The sequence below is a fragment of the Drosophila santomea genome, chromosome 2R (genome assembly GCF_016746245.2).
Source record: "Drosophila santomea strain STO CAGO 1482 chromosome 2R, Prin_Dsan_1.1, whole genome shotgun sequence".
Taxonomy (NCBI): Eukaryota; Metazoa; Arthropoda; class Insecta; order Diptera; family Drosophilidae; genus Drosophila; species Drosophila santomea.
Window position 1 is genome coordinate 10,273,306 of NC_053017.2, and position 15,782 is coordinate 10,289,087.

At 38.4% G+C, this 15,782-nt stretch overlaps 5 protein-coding genes across 11 annotated transcripts; 2 read left to right on the plus strand and 3 right to left on the minus strand.

Moving 5' to 3' along the window:
* Positions 1-1,488: 1,488 nt before the first annotated feature.
* On the minus strand, positions 1,489-3,743 carry LOC120445316 (probable G-protein coupled receptor Mth-like 3). 3 transcript variants are annotated; one of them, XM_039625637.2, is made up of 8 exons: positions 3,663-3,743; positions 3,078-3,581; positions 2,874-3,024; positions 2,642-2,818; positions 2,320-2,574; positions 2,091-2,265; positions 1,829-2,023; positions 1,489-1,760 (listed from the first exon to the last, which is right to left on the minus strand). In XM_039625637.2, exons 2-8 carry the CDS (start codon positions 3,576-3,578, stop codon positions 1,643-1,645), a joined length of 1,572 nt encoding a protein of 523 aa, XP_039481571.1. In that variant the 5' UTR covers positions 3,579-3,581; positions 3,663-3,743; the 3' UTR covers positions 1,489-1,642. The 3 variants fall into 3 exon arrangements, with proteins under 3 accessions (XP_039481571.1, XP_039481569.1, XP_039481570.1); XM_039625635.2 differs by having other exon boundaries at positions 3,078-3,606; positions 3,663-3,741; XM_039625636.2 differs by having other exon boundaries at positions 3,078-3,593; positions 3,663-3,734.
* Positions 3,744-3,851: 108 nt separating this feature from the next.
* On the plus strand, positions 3,852-14,298 carry LOC120445986 (transmembrane protease serine 9). Of its 5 annotated transcripts, XM_044005835.1 has the most exons (9): positions 3,931-3,957; positions 4,026-4,112; positions 11,247-11,486; positions 12,168-12,213; positions 12,355-12,500; positions 12,553-13,230; positions 13,293-13,341; positions 13,460-13,584; positions 13,643-14,120. In XM_044005835.1, exons 3-9 carry the CDS (start codon positions 11,444-11,446, stop codon positions 14,005-14,007), a joined length of 1,452 nt encoding a protein of 483 aa, XP_043861770.1. In that variant the 5' UTR covers positions 3,931-3,957; positions 4,026-4,112; positions 11,247-11,443; the 3' UTR covers positions 14,008-14,120. The 5 variants fall into 5 exon arrangements, 4 of the variants coding, with proteins under 4 accessions (XP_043861771.1, XP_043861770.1, XP_039482653.1 ...); XR_005615799.1 differs by lacking the exons at positions 3,931-3,957; positions 4,026-4,112; positions 11,247-11,486 and adding exons at positions 11,744-11,954; positions 14,162-14,298 and having other exon boundaries at positions 13,643-14,101; XM_039626719.1 differs by lacking the exons at positions 3,931-3,957; positions 4,026-4,112; positions 11,247-11,486 and adding an exon at positions 11,744-11,954.
* On the minus strand, positions 4,574-8,674 carry LOC120445987 (probable G-protein coupled receptor Mth-like 3). Its single transcript, XM_039626720.2, has 9 exons — positions 8,562-8,674; positions 6,613-7,116; positions 6,409-6,559; positions 6,177-6,353; positions 5,855-6,109; positions 5,626-5,797; positions 5,369-5,563; positions 5,210-5,301; positions 4,574-4,935 (listed from the first exon to the last, which is right to left on the minus strand). The coding sequence occupies exons 2-8, from the start codon at positions 7,111-7,113 to the stop codon at positions 5,217-5,219; spliced, it is 1,536 nt and encodes a 511-aa protein (XP_039482654.1). The 5' UTR covers positions 7,114-7,116; positions 8,562-8,674; the 3' UTR covers positions 4,574-4,935; positions 5,210-5,216.
* Positions 14,149-14,556, minus strand: LOC120445988 (dynein light chain roadblock-type 1). Its single transcript, XM_039626721.1, has 2 exons — positions 14,522-14,556; positions 14,149-14,463 (listed from the first exon to the last, which is right to left on the minus strand). The coding sequence occupies exons 1-2, from the start codon at positions 14,543-14,545 to the stop codon at positions 14,149-14,151; spliced, it is 339 nt and encodes a 112-aa protein (XP_039482655.1). The 5' UTR covers positions 14,546-14,556.
* Positions 14,557-14,800: 244 nt separating this feature from the next.
* Positions 14,801-15,478, plus strand: LOC120445989 (dynein light chain roadblock-type 2). The gene is made up of 3 exons (XM_039626722.1): positions 14,801-14,943; positions 15,006-15,084; positions 15,153-15,478. Exons 1-3 carry the CDS (start codon positions 14,941-14,943, stop codon positions 15,362-15,364), a joined length of 294 nt encoding a protein of 97 aa, XP_039482656.1. The 5' UTR covers positions 14,801-14,940; the 3' UTR covers positions 15,365-15,478.
* Positions 15,479-15,782: the final 304 nt, after the last annotated feature.

Here is a 15,782-nt window from a genome sequence, read left to right on the forward strand (position 1 = left end):
GAAACGCTTCCTTCTGCCTGTTACATACTTTTCAACGAATCTAGTATACCCTTTTACTCTACGAGTAACGGGTATAAAAATACATTTAGTTTTCTTAGAAATGTGCACACTAAATTTTGTCAGAATTAAATTTCGATGCCTGTGTAAATTTATATGTATGTATGTATGTATGTATGTATGTATGTACATTCCCTGCTTTACTTATTTTACCCAACCTCTTACACCAACAACAAAACGAACATTAACTGTCATTATGCTGGACTCCACAAATCAACTTCGCCTGCTTAAGAGATGGCACCCTCTTGACTTATCATTCAGAGTTCCATAAAAATTCTTTTACCAAAATTCCAACGTAATCAAAATGCATCATTCCTAGGCCACATCAAAACGAACACTTAACACAGAGAAGTTTTGCCGACTAACCAATTCGGGTTAAGTTTAGAATCCAGAAGAACACCAAGATAAAATAAACAAGAGAGAACGCTATAGTCGAGTTCCCCGACTATTAGATACCCGTTACTCAGCAGCTAAATTTAAAAAACAATAAATATGCCTTCAAACAAATAGAGAAATGAAAAAATATCACAACATTTTTCAAAACTGTGGGCGTGGCAGCTTTGGGCGGTTTGTGGGCGTTAGAGGGGGCGTGGCAAAAAAATTTTTGGGATACCGATAGAAATGGGCAAAACAAATAGAGAAATGAAAAAATATTACAACATTTTTCAAAACTGTGGGCGTCGTAGCTCTGGGCGGTTTGTGGGCGTTAGAGTGGGCGTGGCACACAAATTTCTGGGATACCGATAGAAATGGGCAAAACAAATAGAGAAATGAAAAAATATCACAACATTTTTCAAAACTGTGGGCGTCGTAGCTCTGGGCGGTTTGTGGGCGTTAGAGTGGGCGTGGCAAAAACATTTTTGGCACACCGATAGAAATTTACAAGACTAATACAAAAATGAAAAAATATCAAAACCTTTTTCAAAAGTGTGGGCGTGGCAGTTTTGGGCGGTTTGTGGGCGTTAGAGTGGGCGTGGCAACATGAATCGACAAACTTGCGCTGCGTCTATGTCCCTGGAGTCTGTATACTTAATCTCAACTTTCTAGCTTTTGTAGTTCCTGAGATCTCGACGTTCATACGGACAGACGGACAGACGGACAGACGGACAGACGGACAGACGGACAGACGGACAGACGGACAGACGGACAGACAGACGGACGGACAGACGGACATGGCCAGATCGACTCGGCTACTGATCCTGATCAAGAATATATATACTTTATATGGTCGGAAACGCTTCCTTCTGCCTGTTACATACTTTTCAACGAATCTAGTATACCCTTTTACTCTACGAGTAACGGGTATAAAAAGATAAAAAGGGGCGGACCAAGGATGCTCTCTTGTAGGATGTTTTTAACATGTGGCTCGGAGAATACAAGAAAGAGAATTTTTAATTTTGGGGTGTCGGCGATTGCTAACCATTCCATTTATTTGTAAAACCACAAACATCGTTACATTGGCATATTAAACTGGAAGCGACCATTTTCAATTGAAACAAACAACATTAACTTAACAATGATATATGTTGTGGAAATCCTTTATTTTAGGTGAAAGCGACTCCGCATCTACGATATCCAATAAAATCTACGCTCCGTTTGGATCCACAATCGTTCCTTCCCAAGCAGTTTCACTTAAATTATGTCGAGATGCATTTGATCTCATTTTATGGTGATGGTGTCTCCCTTGGAGATCTCGTTGTGGCCTACAACAAAAGTTATTCATAAGTATGAGATGATCGAATTTCATTATTATTCCTCATAGAATACTTACCCTTGTATTATAAGTTTTAGAGTTGTCGGTTTACAAATAAAAATCACAAATATGATGGTACCCTGGGACCAGTTAATGTAATCAGCCACCAAAAGCGCCTTCGCCCAAACCTGCTTTTTGTTCAACGAATACGAGATTATTTCCATGCTCCACGACAACCCCATGATAATGAAAAGTCGCAGAAATACGGTAAACCTGTAATAGATTACAAAAAGTAACACCTTTATATTATAGTTATTATCTAATAATGTATAATCATTACTGTTGTAAGTCCGAGTTTTGGGTTCGTTTCGTTTGTTGTTTCTGTTGGGCGAAGGATTTCAGATTCTTCTTTAGCTTCAATATGGGAATCGCCGTCAGGACGAACATTACAATATTAAAGATGATTATCAGTAGCATCGGACCATATAAGTAGATCATGACACTCATATCCCCAGCTGTTGATTACAAGGAGTTACATCGCAATTGTTATTTTAGGAATAGTAACTCACTATAGATCCAACAATGACTGCCGACGCCCACGCGGGGTTTCAACTCCTCGTCTTTAACCACCTGTTCAGCTATAAAGGTTATTCCGGTCATGAGGAGCGCCATGCCCCACGCGTAAAAGTTGTAAGTTAGGAACCCTTTATCTTGCAAAAAACGTTTCAACCAGTTAGAGGTTCCACTGAGCCTAATCCAGTTGGTTAAACTAATAACGGAAAGCCAATAGAAAGCGGCCATGACGGAGAAGTAGCCCAGGAACCCTGATGATGATGATGATATCAGAATGTCAAATTAGTGATCCTTGATTTACAGCCGCCATTAGCAAACCTGCCGTAACGCAGAATCCGGATGAGTAATTCCACACGTTTAGTATCAGGAATAGGTAGCCCAGGAACAGGGCCGCCAAGTAGCAGATTAAACACTTGCCGACTAGATTGCGAAGCTCCTTGACGTAGAGATACACGCTGATCGTTAGGACTAAGCATATTAGGGATAGAACTATCGCTGTGGAAATGGGAAATTAAACTAAGAAACAGGCCAAACAAGGATTTCAACTTACCAACGGTCTTCCATGTTTTGGAAGGCTCAGATGAAAGCGGGCAAAAGTTTGGCGCAATTCGGGTACTATTATTCTTGAACGAAATATGCTGGACGCAGTACTCCCGCTTGGACAACTCCACGTTGTCCCAGTGACGCAAAAGAGATGCGTTCTACGGAAATTCAATATTACTCTTCCGATAAGACAGAAACTCAGGCATCTTACCTCAAACAGAGTGAAGTTGTTGCCTGGCAATTGGTGATTCAGAAAGTACATCATGGAACATTCTGGCTTGGCCAGATCCGACTGCACGATTATGTCCTCCTTGAAGTGCCTCTTCACCACCGACCCGTCGTTGAGCGTCACGTTCACGAAGGGATCGTGCCTGTCCAACTCGTCCTTTGACATGTCGCCGAAACACTGACCCTTTTGTATCTTATGATACTGAGGGCAGCAAAACCTGATGCAGGGTCTTAGTTGGCAGGCGCATCCTCTTACGTGGCTCGCAACCCTCTCCCTTGAGTCGTCGGGCAGGAGCTTGAAGTCATACTCAGCAGTCAAATGAGCGGGGATCAGCAAGCCTTCATATAGGTACGATCCGTTCGAGAACCTTTGCGCTTTTGAAATATCCACGGTGTCATAGAAGTCGCAACCGGGAATTTCGGCACTTGAATTTTGCATCATCAGCAAAACAAATGCGATGAACAATACATCTATGACTCGCATTTTCTGCAACGGAAACTAAAATAATAGTCTACTCATTTTAAACTAAATATGCTATCCTATAAGTATCTACGGTAATAAACTAACTTTAACTTTTCAACGTTTACAGGAAAGCTTTGTCTTCTCTAATAAAGCAGCAAGTGATCCCCGCGAGAGTCAAATCTGAACTATTTACTTGAAACCAGCGAAATTAAAAAATTTTGTCATTTTATAACATTCTGAGTAATTTTTTATTTATCATAGCACTACTTATCAGCTTAATAATATAACAACAAAATTCAACAATTTGTTGACACAGAATATGAATAAGCTTAGTGTACGGAGCCAAAGCAAATACATTTTTAGAAATTGAGCAGGCAGTGATTTATCCGTTTAAATGGACGTAAGTGTGTACAAACTGACCAATCGTATAAGCAATGTCCTATAATGCTTAGCGGTCCGAAATCACAGAAATTTAAAATATAAAAACATACACAAGGATCAAAAGGAGCAACAAACATGTTGATAAAAACATTCTACATCATCCACCCATTTTATGTAAGTCACGAATTTGGTATACCCATGTGTAACACGTAAAAGGAAGCATTTCCGATCCTGTATAATATATATGCTTGATCAAGATCACAAGCCGACGCGAACTAGAGGTGTCCTTTCCGTGCATATGCTATGAATGTTGTGCAAGTTTGATTCAGAACGTTGCCACGCCCACAAATTGCCACGCCCAGACTTTTGAAAAATATGTTATTTATTTTATTTTTTTTTTTTTTTGCCAATTTCCACCGATATTCCAGATATTGATGCAATTTCTTGTTTGTACTTCTGCTAGCTAAGTAACTGCTAATCGATAATCGGGGAAGTCGACTATAGCTTTCTTTCTGGTTTTTGCTAGCATATAGATACTATTATATATAAGGCAACAAATTATGTTTAAATAATATGCGTGATAAATTAATTTTATTTAAAATAATTTTAAGCGGGAATTTAGTTTCCCGTCAATTGATTCACCCCAATTGCAGGTAATTACTTTTATTATTAACATTTAAAATATTAAATTATTTTAGTCACTGGAAACTCTATTTATTGTGAATCGTTGTTTAATGACCGATAAGTTAGTTAGTCATTAGTCAAAATAATTTATAATATAATTATTTGTAGTTTTTTTAATGCTTTTTTTGTGCCTTGTTGATTAATTAACTTTAGAAGTAAATGAAAGTGTAAGTGTAAGTGCGGCTCGAAAACGAATGTTTCTGATATTCCTTCCTTTTTCCATAGACCAGTGGATAAATGCTGAGTATTCTTGTCCATAACATCCGTACATCCGTATTACCTTCGTTGCCTTGGTCTCGTATTCATGGCATGTCTAGAATAGATTACAATATATAATTATAAGGAATGTTAAGTTATGACTTAATGGACAACCACATAAAACATTTAATTAATGCTTAGACAAACACCGTGCAAAAAACAAAACACTTTAGAGGTGATAAGTAGCAAACATGCGTAGCCCAAGTTAATATGAGCCATAATGAACAAGCAAACACTTTTTAATCATTGATCATTTTGCTGACTGTTAGGGGTACTAAACTAAGGGTTTCCAACACCAAATAATTTGATAAACTGCATTTTTACATTACCCATATATTAAAAAACACTGGGGTCAATTTTAGTATTCTGAAGCGAGATATGTTCATCACTGGCGCCGACTTCATCACTCTTACCCTGAATCCTGCTCAGCCAGAGGCAATAATAGAACCAGATAATTTAGACCTCTAATGGAAGAACCGATTACTTACCGCTGCTTAAGCAGTTTCAGAGTTCGTGGCATTAGAATAAAGAGTACAAAGATGACGGTACCCTGCGACCAATTGAAGTAGTCAGCCACTATAAAAGCTTTCGCCCAATCCTGATTTTTGCTCAACAAAAACGAGATTATTTCCAAGCTCCACGACAAGCCCATGATGATGAACAGTCGCAGGAATAGGGCGTAACTTTAAAAGATTATGAAAATAATTAAATTATGTAAACTTTTGGATTATTGTAAAATCATTACGTCTGTTTGTCCAAGTTGAGCCTTTGAGTTGTTGTTCGCTGTTGAGTAAAGTTTTGGGCTTCCTTCTTCACTTTTATTATACGAATAGCCGTCAGGACGAACATTACTATGTTGAAAACGATTATCAGTAGCATCGGACCATAGAAGTAGATCATGACACTCATATCCCCAGCTGTTGATTACAAGAAGGAGTTACATCGCAATTGTAATTATAGGAATAGTAACTCACTATAGATCCAACAATGACTGCCGACGCCCACGCGGGGTTTCAACTTCTCGTCCTCAAACACCTGGTCAGCTATAAAGGTGATTCCGGTCAGGAGGAGCGCCATGCCCCACGCGTATAAGTTGTAAGTTAGAAAACGATTTTCTGGCAAGAAACCGTTCAACCAGCTGGAGTTGCCGCTGAATGTATTCCAAAGGGTAAGACTGATAACAGAAAGCCAAAAGAACGCAGCAATGATGGAGAAGTAGCCCAGGTACCCTGATGATGATGATGATATCAGAATGTCAAATTAGTGATCCTTGATTTACAGCCGCCATTAGCAAACCTGCCGTAACGCAGAATCCGGATGAGTAATTCCACACGTTTAGTATCAGGAATAGGTAGCCCAGGAACAGGGCCGCCAAGTAGCAGATGAAACACTTGCCGACTAGATTGCGAAGCTCCTTGACGTAGAGATACACGGTGATCGTTAGGACTAAGCATATTAGGGATAGAACTATCGCTGTGGAAATGGGAAATTAAACTAAGAAACAGGCCAAACAAGGATTTCAACTTACCAACGGTCTTCCATGTTTTGGAAGGCTCAGATGAAAGCGGGCAAAAGTTTGGCGCAATTCGGGTACTATTATTTTTGAACGAAATATGCTGGACGCAGTACTCCCGCTTGGACAACTCCACGTTGTCCCAGTGACGCAAAAGAGATCCATTCTACGGAAATTCAATATTACTCTTCCGATAAGACAGAAACTCAGGCATCTTACCTCAAACAGAGTGAAGTTGTTGCCTGGCAATTGGTGATTCAGAAAGTACATCATGGAACATTCTGGCTTGGCCAGATCCGACTGCACGATTATGTCCTCCTTGAAGTGCCTCTTCACCACCGACCCGTCGTTGAGCGTCACGTTCACGAAGGGATCGTGCCTGTCCAACTCGTCCTTTGACATGTCGCCGAAACACTGACCCTTTTGCATCTTGTGATACTGAGGGCAGCAAAACCTGATGCAGGGTCTTAGTTGGCAGGCGCATCCTCTTACGTGGCTCGCAACCCTCTCCCTTGAGTCGTTGGGCAGGAGCTTGAAGTCATACTCAGCAGTCAAATGAGCGGGGATCAGCAAGCCTTCATATAGGTACGATCCGTTCGAGAACCTTTGCGCTTTTGAAATATCAACGGTGTCATAGAAGTCGCAACCGGGAATTTCGGCACTTGAATTTTGCATCATTAGCAAAACAAATGCGGTGAACGACCCAATAACTATTCGCATTTTCTGAAAAAGAAAAAATCATTAGATAAATTTTTCTTTAAATTCGAAAAGAACTACAATCAGGCCCGGCAACAGGGAATACGGGCCCGGGGGGAACACACCGTCGTCGGGCCGTAAGTACATGTACATACATATCTACATATGTACGTATTTCTCGATAATGCTAATTGTGTGGTTTTTTATTTGGAAGCGTGCAGAAAAAATACTTTAAAATTTATATTCGATGACGGCTAAGAATCCACGCCTCTATTATTGTTTGTATGTATTAATAAACATCCGCTACTTTCCGCATTTTTTTACGAATTGAATATGCAAAATGTGTTTGCTTGTGTGTTGTTATACACTTAGTCACTACAGTTCTGGGAACTTGATAGTAAAAATTAATTTGGATTTCTTAGAAATCGGCACACTAATTTTTTGTTAAAATGTGGAACGTGTGCAAATTTTGTCATGTGGAAGCTTTATTAAGATAACAATTGATATTAATATTAAATTTCTACTTTTTATCTTTTTATACTCTTTACTTGTAAAGTAAAATGGTATCATAGATTCGCTTAAAAGTATGTAACATAAAAAGTATGCGTTTACATATGTTCTTGATCAGGACCACTAGCCGTCCATATCTCGATTCGTTATGTTCGTCTATCAGTACGTCCGTTTCTACTCAAGTTCGACTCTCAGTTTTTAAGCTACATATTTGTTATGTAACATACATATATGCATAAAACTTTCGTTGAAGTCTACTCTTTATTGCAAGTAGTACCCACAGCGAAACGCGACTGGTCGGAAAACAATATGATATAGCTGCCCTAGGAATAATCAAGTGTAAAAGAAAAATGAACCTTCGTCGTTTTTCATCATAGAATGTTCTTATTTGGTATTCAAAGGTATTTGATTTTAGTTTGATCAAAATCGTACGACGATGTCAAATATATAGCTGTGCTAGGCAGTGTTGAATTAATTGAAAATAACAGAAAAGATCATTCACTGTTATTTTTCGGTAAAATTCTGTTTTTCTCGAACATACATATATTAACTGAAAGGGTATATTTGCTTCGACTTGCAGAAGCCACCTGTTTTCTGTTTTATTTGTTTTACTTCTCTCTGCCAAAATATATCTGATATGTATGTACACTCTCTGTTTCACTTCTCTCTGCCAAAATCTAGCTGACATGTTACTTACTCACATACATTTCGGCTTTTTATTAATGTTTAATTAATGCCTGGATACAGCCATGTGCAAATGTATATTTGTATGCATGACGCGACTGGAAATTTAACTTCAAAACAACACCAACATTTCATTTCTACATACATATACATACATAAATGTGTTAGAAGCGAACAATCTTTCACGCTCTCTCAAGCACAAAACGTGGTTTTTAATATATTTCTGACTTGATTATAGTATTATTGGTTTAAAAATGGAATAAAGAGTAACCACTTACACCAAAAACTGAGTTGCTGCGACAAATATAAATACCGATAACACGTAAAGTTTTAAATAAAAGATACAAGATCCGCAGGGCGTTTCTTTGCCGACTGATCCGTTCCACGCCGAAAAAGAGACTAACCTTCGAAATTCGTAGGTTACGCGTGTATGAGTTCATTTCAGTTCATCAAATGGAAATGTTGTCATTAATACTCTTGCGCAAGGTACTATGATTCTAATGGTTCCCTTGTATACCTGCACATAAAATTGTATTAGAAACAAATATTATTATAGACAAATAAAATATAAAAACAAGAGAAACCGCTATAGTCGAGTTCCCCGACTATCTGATAACTGTTACTCAGCTAGTGAAAGTGCGAAGGAGAGTCTTCAACACTGACAGTTTTTGGGGGTTTGTGGGCGTTAGAGTGGGCGTGGCAAAAATTTTTCTGCAAGTCGATAGAAATTTACAAGACTGATACAAAAATGAAAAAATATCAAAACATTTTTCTAAAGTGTGGGCGTGGCAGCTTTGGGCGGTTTGTGGGCGTTAGAGTGGGCGTGGCAAAAAGTTTTTTAACAAATCGATAGAAATTTACAAGACCAATACAGAAATGAAAAAATATTTAAACATTTTTCAAAAGTGTGGGCGTGGCAGTTTTGTGCGGTTTGTGTTGAGATTAAGCATACAGACTCCAGGGATATAGACGCAGCGCAAGTTTGTCGAATCATGCTGCCACGCCCATTTTAGTTAAAGAGTTTTTAGTACCATATTGTCTCTTGTGAACTTAAGGTTTTTGAACCAATTTTACTCAAAGTGACTCATAGCATTCTTCTAGCGTAATCAGCACTAAAGGTTTATTAGTAACAGCCGTTCTGAAGCGGTTCTCAATGTTGAAATAAAAATACATATATGGATGTATGTAAATCTTAATATAAATTTTGGAATTTTAATCTTGGATTATGAGACAGTTTGGATTAATATACTGGGTACTCGTAGATTAAAAGTGTACCATCCAGATTCTTAGAAAGAAGAGTAACACGTTAAGGAAAGCGTTTCGGGAACTGTAGCGAACTACGAGTATAACATTCCCGAGCGGATGGTAAATTGCAGTTGGGCGCTGGTTCCGGCTACTAATTCTTGGTAGAGTAAAGGGGGGAATATTTGACATCGCGACTACTTGCTCGTCTCGTATCACACTCTTATTTATTTCGCGTGCTTTGGAATTGATCTCCACAAGAAACACTAAAGGACTATCGGACGACAGGACTAAGGACAAACAAGGACATAGCACACTCGTACGACAGCAGCTGTTAAGCTGTCGACGCCCACCCTACCTTGACCACCACTAACCATTTGACATAATCGGTGATCCCTACAAGTATGCTACATTTTACACGACATACACCTTCCGACGCCGCATGGCACCCCTAGAGAGATTTACTCGGATTTAAACATTATAAAATTTAATTTTTAACATGGAATAAACTTAAAAACTGACAATGTTTTAATTGGAACAGGTTTAAACATCATATCCTAACTGATTACCCTAACTTACAAATTTTAAACATCTAGATTTAAATTGCAAAAAGAATTTTTGGACTGTGGCGTTCATAATATAATATATATGTAGATATAAAAATGTAAAGTTTTTTGTTTGCTTAAAAAAAAGAAATACTTACGCTCGGCAGGGCATTAAGAATAGGGAAAGTAGGGTATATAGGGATGTGTATTTTATTTTTTAAATTTTTTCTTGTTTTTATTCTTTTAAGATTTTAGAAAAGCGAATATTGGGGCAAGGGTAAATTTTAAACATGAGCAATTTCCATTTCCATTTTGAATTTCTTTTTTTTTTTTAATTTATTATTGGTAAACAATGGACTTGGAAACAAGTAGTGCCGCAGTAGCTAATTATTTGATTTTTCTTCCGGCAGCTGCTTCCTCATTTAAATAAAAACATTTATATTACTCACTCTGGATTTCCCACGATGAAGCGCTTCAAGTGGTTGCCTGTGAAAGAGAAATCAGCTTACACCGCCTTTTAATTCTAAGAGAGCTATTTCTTTTTGATCTGCTCTTTTGAGCCGCTCTCCTACTGCGGTACTCTTTCTTCTTTTTTTACTTCATTCTTGTGCTCACTCCAGTTTAGGCGGGCTTTTGCTTATGTGGGAAGAGGAAGGAAAATGGAATAAAGGGAGAAGGAAAGAAAAGAAAGGAATTGCCCTACATGATTTCCATTTCTCTTACAAAATAACTTAAATTAGTTTCCTAACATAAGGCGGAATTTATTTTTCCGATCGGAATAACTTATGCTGATCTGCTTGCTGGTTGCCGATCTGCTTAACAAGCAGTCGTTCAGGTGTAAAGCGGTAAAGCGGTGTAAAGTAGAATATGTATAGATGTAGATAATGTAAATGTAGTGAATTCAATTAAATCATGTTTTGGCGCTTAACGGTGGCGCTGCTGACTGGCTGACTGATGAACTCCAGAAATAGACCTCCTGGTCGGCAAACGCCCTACCCTACAAAACGCTATATGTATATATACTCTTTATCAGGAACACCATCCGAGTCGATCTACCCATTTGCGTCTGTGTACATGTGTATATAAAAAAGAGAGTTAATATTAAACATGCATTCAAGGAACGCAAAAGATTATATTGTAATGCTTCAAATTTATTTTTATTTTATTATTTTACAGTCCAAGTGAGCGGAATTCATGATGATCGAGTAGCTCTACCATAGCACCAAAGACATACAAGAGAGCTGCTGACTCTAGAGCTCTCCGCTTACTGGCTTTTGAACAAAATTTCGAGAGAGCCTGGAGCCACTTGAAAAGCCACCACGAAAAAATCGTGTGCAAAAAAATCGTATGGCGTTACGCATCTTGTTATTCTAATGTCTTTGAAGCACTCTCTATTGTCTTCACTTGTCAAACACTGTGAGTCACTGTTTTCAGAGGTATGAAACAAACTGCCTCGACTACTAGATACTCAGATTTTGCAAAACCTAATCGCAAATAAATATTAAAAAAAAATTGTACACGGTAATTCAGTTATGAGTTAAACATTAGATATTTTAATCTAATTTAATAAATACAAAAGAAAGATTAATGCATCTTTTGATACTCAAGCTTTGTGCGCTGATAAGAAACATTCTGAAATATTATGTTTTTAGTCGTTCATTGCCTATTGAGAAATGCGGTCGTTGGTCTCAGTTGTTTTGTTAACATTGTTAACTGTGTTTTTTACAGAAAAAGGAAACTCCACGTTTTTAGAGTATCCTTGTGGAATTGCACCTGCTGCCAAAATTACCGGTGGTGAAGATGCAAACCCGAAATATTCTGTCTGGATGGCAGCCATATTCAATTCAACAGATCTTCAATGCGGTGGCACAATTATACATAAACGTTAGTGTTTTTTCTTAATGAATGGCGAAATTAAAAAGAAAGAAAATTTTTTAGAGTTAACCAAATGTTTACTGCTGCTTGCTAAAGCATTCACTTTGCTGCTTGCGTTTCTCCATCTCTGCGTCCTAGCTGTGTAATGGGTAGCTAGTAGTCGCGACTATTGACCACAGTGTTCTCGCTTTCACCATATAATGATCTACATATTTTTTTTAGGTTTTGTGTTAAGCGCTGCTCATTGCTTGCTAAATCAAATTCAACTGTAAGTAAAGTTCAAAGTTGTCGTAATAGCGTGTATTAGTTTAAAGAGATATTTAAGCCACATCTATCAGTGATTCATACATACTTACGGTTTATTTATAACTGAAGATACTATATACATATGTGAATTTGTCAAATACAGGTACGTGCGGTTGGGGGCACGCAACATAAATAACCCCAGCGCTGTGTATACAGTCGAAAATACCATTGTGCATCCTCACTACAATAAATTGACAGTCGACAGTGATATAGGGCTGCTTCAACTATCGAACAATATCACCTACAACGGTACGTATGCAAATTAACCGTCCTAGCGCCAATTCAATGCATTTCCCCGCAGCTCTAGTTCAACCAATTTGCATTTTTGTGGATAAAAGTATTAAGCCGGCGGTGGAGAACTTGAAAACGTTTAGATCCTTTGGCTGGGGACTTAAGGAGGGCAGACTTAGCGACATCCTGCAGACCGTCGATCTGATGCAGTACAAACGAGAGGTGTGTGAAGGTACACTAACCGTTACTCTGAGTTCAACACACATTTGCGCAGGAAGGGAAGAGGAAAGGGGAGACACCTGTGGGGGCGATTCGGGGGGTCCATTGTCGACAAGTTTTGAAAATTCTTCCATGAAAGTTGAGGTGCAGTTGGGAATCGTAAGCGCAGGGACTAGGGAATGCAAAGGAGTAGGGGTGTATACCGACGTGACCAGCTATGTGGATTGGATCAAGTCAACAATAGCTACCCATGACATTTCACAGAAGTACAACGGCAGAAAAGAGACTTTCATGAGCAATCCCTTGGCTCAACCACCGATTCCTGTGCATCCTCCACCGATTCCTGTGTATTATCCACCGTATTCTGTGGATCCTCCGCCGATTCCTCAAGGGACTCATCGGTTGATACATCCCCAGTCACTTCCTCCGATGTTGTACAATGACTGCAGTCAGAATATTTCGACACCGATCGCGCAGCTAAGCATTTATGGCCCTGGTTTCACTACGCTGGGTGTGTTCATAACAGATCGTAAGTGAACTTTACAATCGAATCGGTATAAATTTTAATGGAATATGATTATTTTTTCGTAGAACTGATCATCACTGCTGCCACAGACTTGCCCGAAGTTGCCGCCTCTTTGTAAGTGGTTTTAAAAATAAGGCTTCCTGTTCTTCCGCACATAAGATAATAGTTTATTTTCATTCCTTTTCAAATTAATGGGAAACAATTGTACAAAACATTAACATATTATTTTCAGGTACGTGGTCGTTGAGGAGCCAACGAGGAGTGCGGTCTTCCAAATTGAATCGGTATCAAAGCACCCAAATTTTACGAATGATTACCAGAATGACATAGCAGCACTCAAAATTGTTGGATCAATAGGTAAGTAGCATACTCATATCATAGCCATAGCCTCAATTAAAGTGTTATTCTTTTACAGAAACCCACCCATATAAACCCATCTGCATTTTGAAAACGGCACAGTATCAGCTAAAGGCCGAATCTTATTCTTTATTTAATATACTTAATAAAACGTCGGATGTCAAATTCGTCGCCAACCCCATGAAACGCTACCTATGCTCATGGTATATGGGTTTTGAGATCCATGAAAGCCAGCTTTGTATGGAAGATCCACCGAACACAAGTGATCCCCAACAGAATCATGATTACATTATGGCAGGAGAGCTGTATGCAAATGACCAGAAACGCCATCTTTTGTTCGGCATTTTCAGTTTTTCAAATGAAGGCATACTCGTTTTTACAAATGTTATGAGACACACGTATTGGATAAGTTCCTTGCTGTAAACGTTTTCAAATTCCATCGTAAAATCTTTGAATGGTTGTCTTATACTTGTATTAAGCTCAACACGAGTAGCACAAGTGAATAATGAACAATAAAGTAAGCCTACAAATAAGAACTTATCTTTAGAATTCTTAAATAATTAATCATTTTTCAAAGTAATCGCGCGCGTTCTGCACTACGATTATTGTTATCTTGGAGTCCGGCACTAGGAGCACCTCATTAGTTCTTGTGCGTACTCTCATTATTAGCAGTTCGTCCGTGGGATCTATATTACTCATCCCACGTTCTAGTCTTCCTCGAATAGCCTGAAAAGGTCCTGAAAATTGCACAGCATCGTTTCGGGCCATCGTACTCATCACCGGATGTCCCGAATCGTTGAGGATCACTACATCTTGTACATTTTTTTTCGATTTAACTTGTTCGAATGCTTTTTGCACATATCGCAAGGTTCGTGGTGGCTTTTTACCAATATAAACAATGAATAAATATAATTAAACAAGGTATTGCAGGTTTTACCTTTTGTGGAGTATCCAAAAACATTTTCTCGTTTTCGAAATATTACAGAACACTACTTCTATTTCTGACCTGATTTCATTGCTTTCTTGGTTTCCAAGGTGCACGTTGCTATATGGGTCAATATGCCAGGTTAAACAGTTTTGAGTAGTTACTATTTATTTATAGTTAGTAAACAATAAACTTATTAAATCGCATATATATAATTGCCGTTGCTCTGTGTCGTAATAATTATTTGAATTGAAAACATATCGATATTATCCTGTTAACTTATTTGGTATTTTATGGTCTGTTAAATTAACATTGGACTATGTGCCATCACTGGCAGTCCATCTCTAATATTGAACAAACAAAGTTTACTCTTCATTAAACTGCAGATAACGGTGGTTTCTGCCGTGTTTCCAACAAAATTATAAGAAAAAATGGTAAGTAAGCGTTGTATATACACAAAAACATCAAGAAACTAAAGTTTATTTACGGCTTACAGTCGCAGGAAGTTGAGGAAACACTCAAGAGAATCCAGAGCCACAAAGGTGTTGTGGGTACAATTGTGGTCAACAATGAAGGTGGGTGGTTTAACTCCAATCCAATGTGTGCTACGATACCTAACTAATTCCCAACGCCTTCCAATCAGGTATTCCGGTAAAATCCACGCTGGACAACACCACTACTGTTCAATATGCTGGACTTATGAGTCAGCTGGCGGACAAGGCACGAAGTGTAGTGAGGGACTTGGATCCTTCCAACGACATGACATTCCTGCGTGTGCGATCCAAAAAGCACGAGATCATGGTGGCGCCCGACAAGGACTTCATCCTGATTGTCATCCAAAACCCAACCGACTAAATGGCCTGGGGTCGTCGGACCAGTTGCTGAATTAACTGCACATTTATACATATATATATATTCAAATTGTCAGCGGATGAAAGGAAAGTTAAATTATAACGAAATGAAATTGTACTTGATACAGTAATTTATTTATGCATAAAATGACATCACGTAAACATTTCGAGCTCTGTAAGCTTCGGGTGTTTTCAGCTGTTAGCCAGATATAACTATTAACAGGGACATTCATTTTTTTTCTAAAGGCATATCCAAAATATGCGTCAGCTGTAGAATCGCTTTTTTGGAACAATTAACTAAGGGAATAACTTTATTTCAACTTGAATTTTAACACGTAATATAAATATTTTTTATTAAAGCTAACAATTTACTATTTGATGGTTTTTGCAAGTTGGTTTAAGTCTCCGCTTCAAGCTGCGAC

What these genes read in the sequence shown, in the direction of transcription:
- LOC120445316 (XM_039625637.2), bottom strand. Translation starts at nt 3,578, where the DNA reads ATGCGAGTCATAGATGTATTGTTCATCGCATTTGTTTTGCTGATGATG. An exon ending in CAAAACATGGAAGACCGTTG is followed by an intron (nt 2,819 to 2,873) that starts GTAAGTTGAAAT and finishes CCATTTCCACAG; the next exon opens with CGATAGTTCTATCCCTAATA. An exon ending in CGGATTCTGCGTTACGGCAG is followed by an intron (nt 2,575 to 2,641) that starts GTTTGCTAATGG and finishes CATCATCATCAG; the next exon opens with GGTTCCTGGGCTACTTCTCC.
- LOC120445987 (XM_039626720.2), bottom strand. Translation starts at nt 7,113, where the DNA reads ATGCGAATAGTTATTGGGTCGTTCACCGCATTTGTTTTGCTAATGATG. An exon ending in ACAACTTCACTCTGTTTGAG is followed by an intron (nt 6,560 to 6,612) that starts GTAAGATGCCTG and finishes GAATTTCCGTAG; the next exon opens with AATGGATCTCTTTTGCGTCA. An exon ending in CAAAACATGGAAGACCGTTG is followed by an intron (nt 6,354 to 6,408) that starts GTAAGTTGAAAT and finishes CCATTTCCACAG; the next exon opens with CGATAGTTCTATCCCTAATA.
- LOC120445986 (XM_039626719.1), top strand. Translation starts at nt 11,744, where the DNA reads ATGCGGTCGTTGGTCTCAGTTGTTTTGTTAACATTGTTAACTGTGTTT. An exon ending in GGGTGTGTTCATAACAGATC is followed by an intron (nt 13,231 to 13,292) that starts GTAAGTGAACTT and finishes ATTTTTTCGTAG; the next exon opens with AACTGATCATCACTGCTGCC. An exon ending in CCCGAAGTTGCCGCCTCTTT is followed by an intron (nt 13,342 to 13,459) that starts GTAAGTGGTTTT and finishes TATTATTTTCAG; the next exon opens with GTACGTGGTCGTTGAGGAGC.
- LOC120445988 (XM_039626721.1), bottom strand. Translation starts at nt 14,545, where the DNA reads ATGTTTTTGGATACTCCACAAAAG. An exon ending in TTTTGGATACTCCACAAAAG is followed by an intron (nt 14,464 to 14,521) that starts GTAAAACCTGCA and finishes ATTGGTAAAAAG; the next exon opens with CCACCACGAACCTTGCGATA.
- LOC120445989 (XM_039626722.1), top strand. An exon ending in AATTGTGGTCAACAATGAAG is followed by an intron (nt 15,085 to 15,152) that starts GTGGGTGGTTTA and finishes CCTTCCAATCAG; the next exon opens with GTATTCCGGTAAAATCCACG.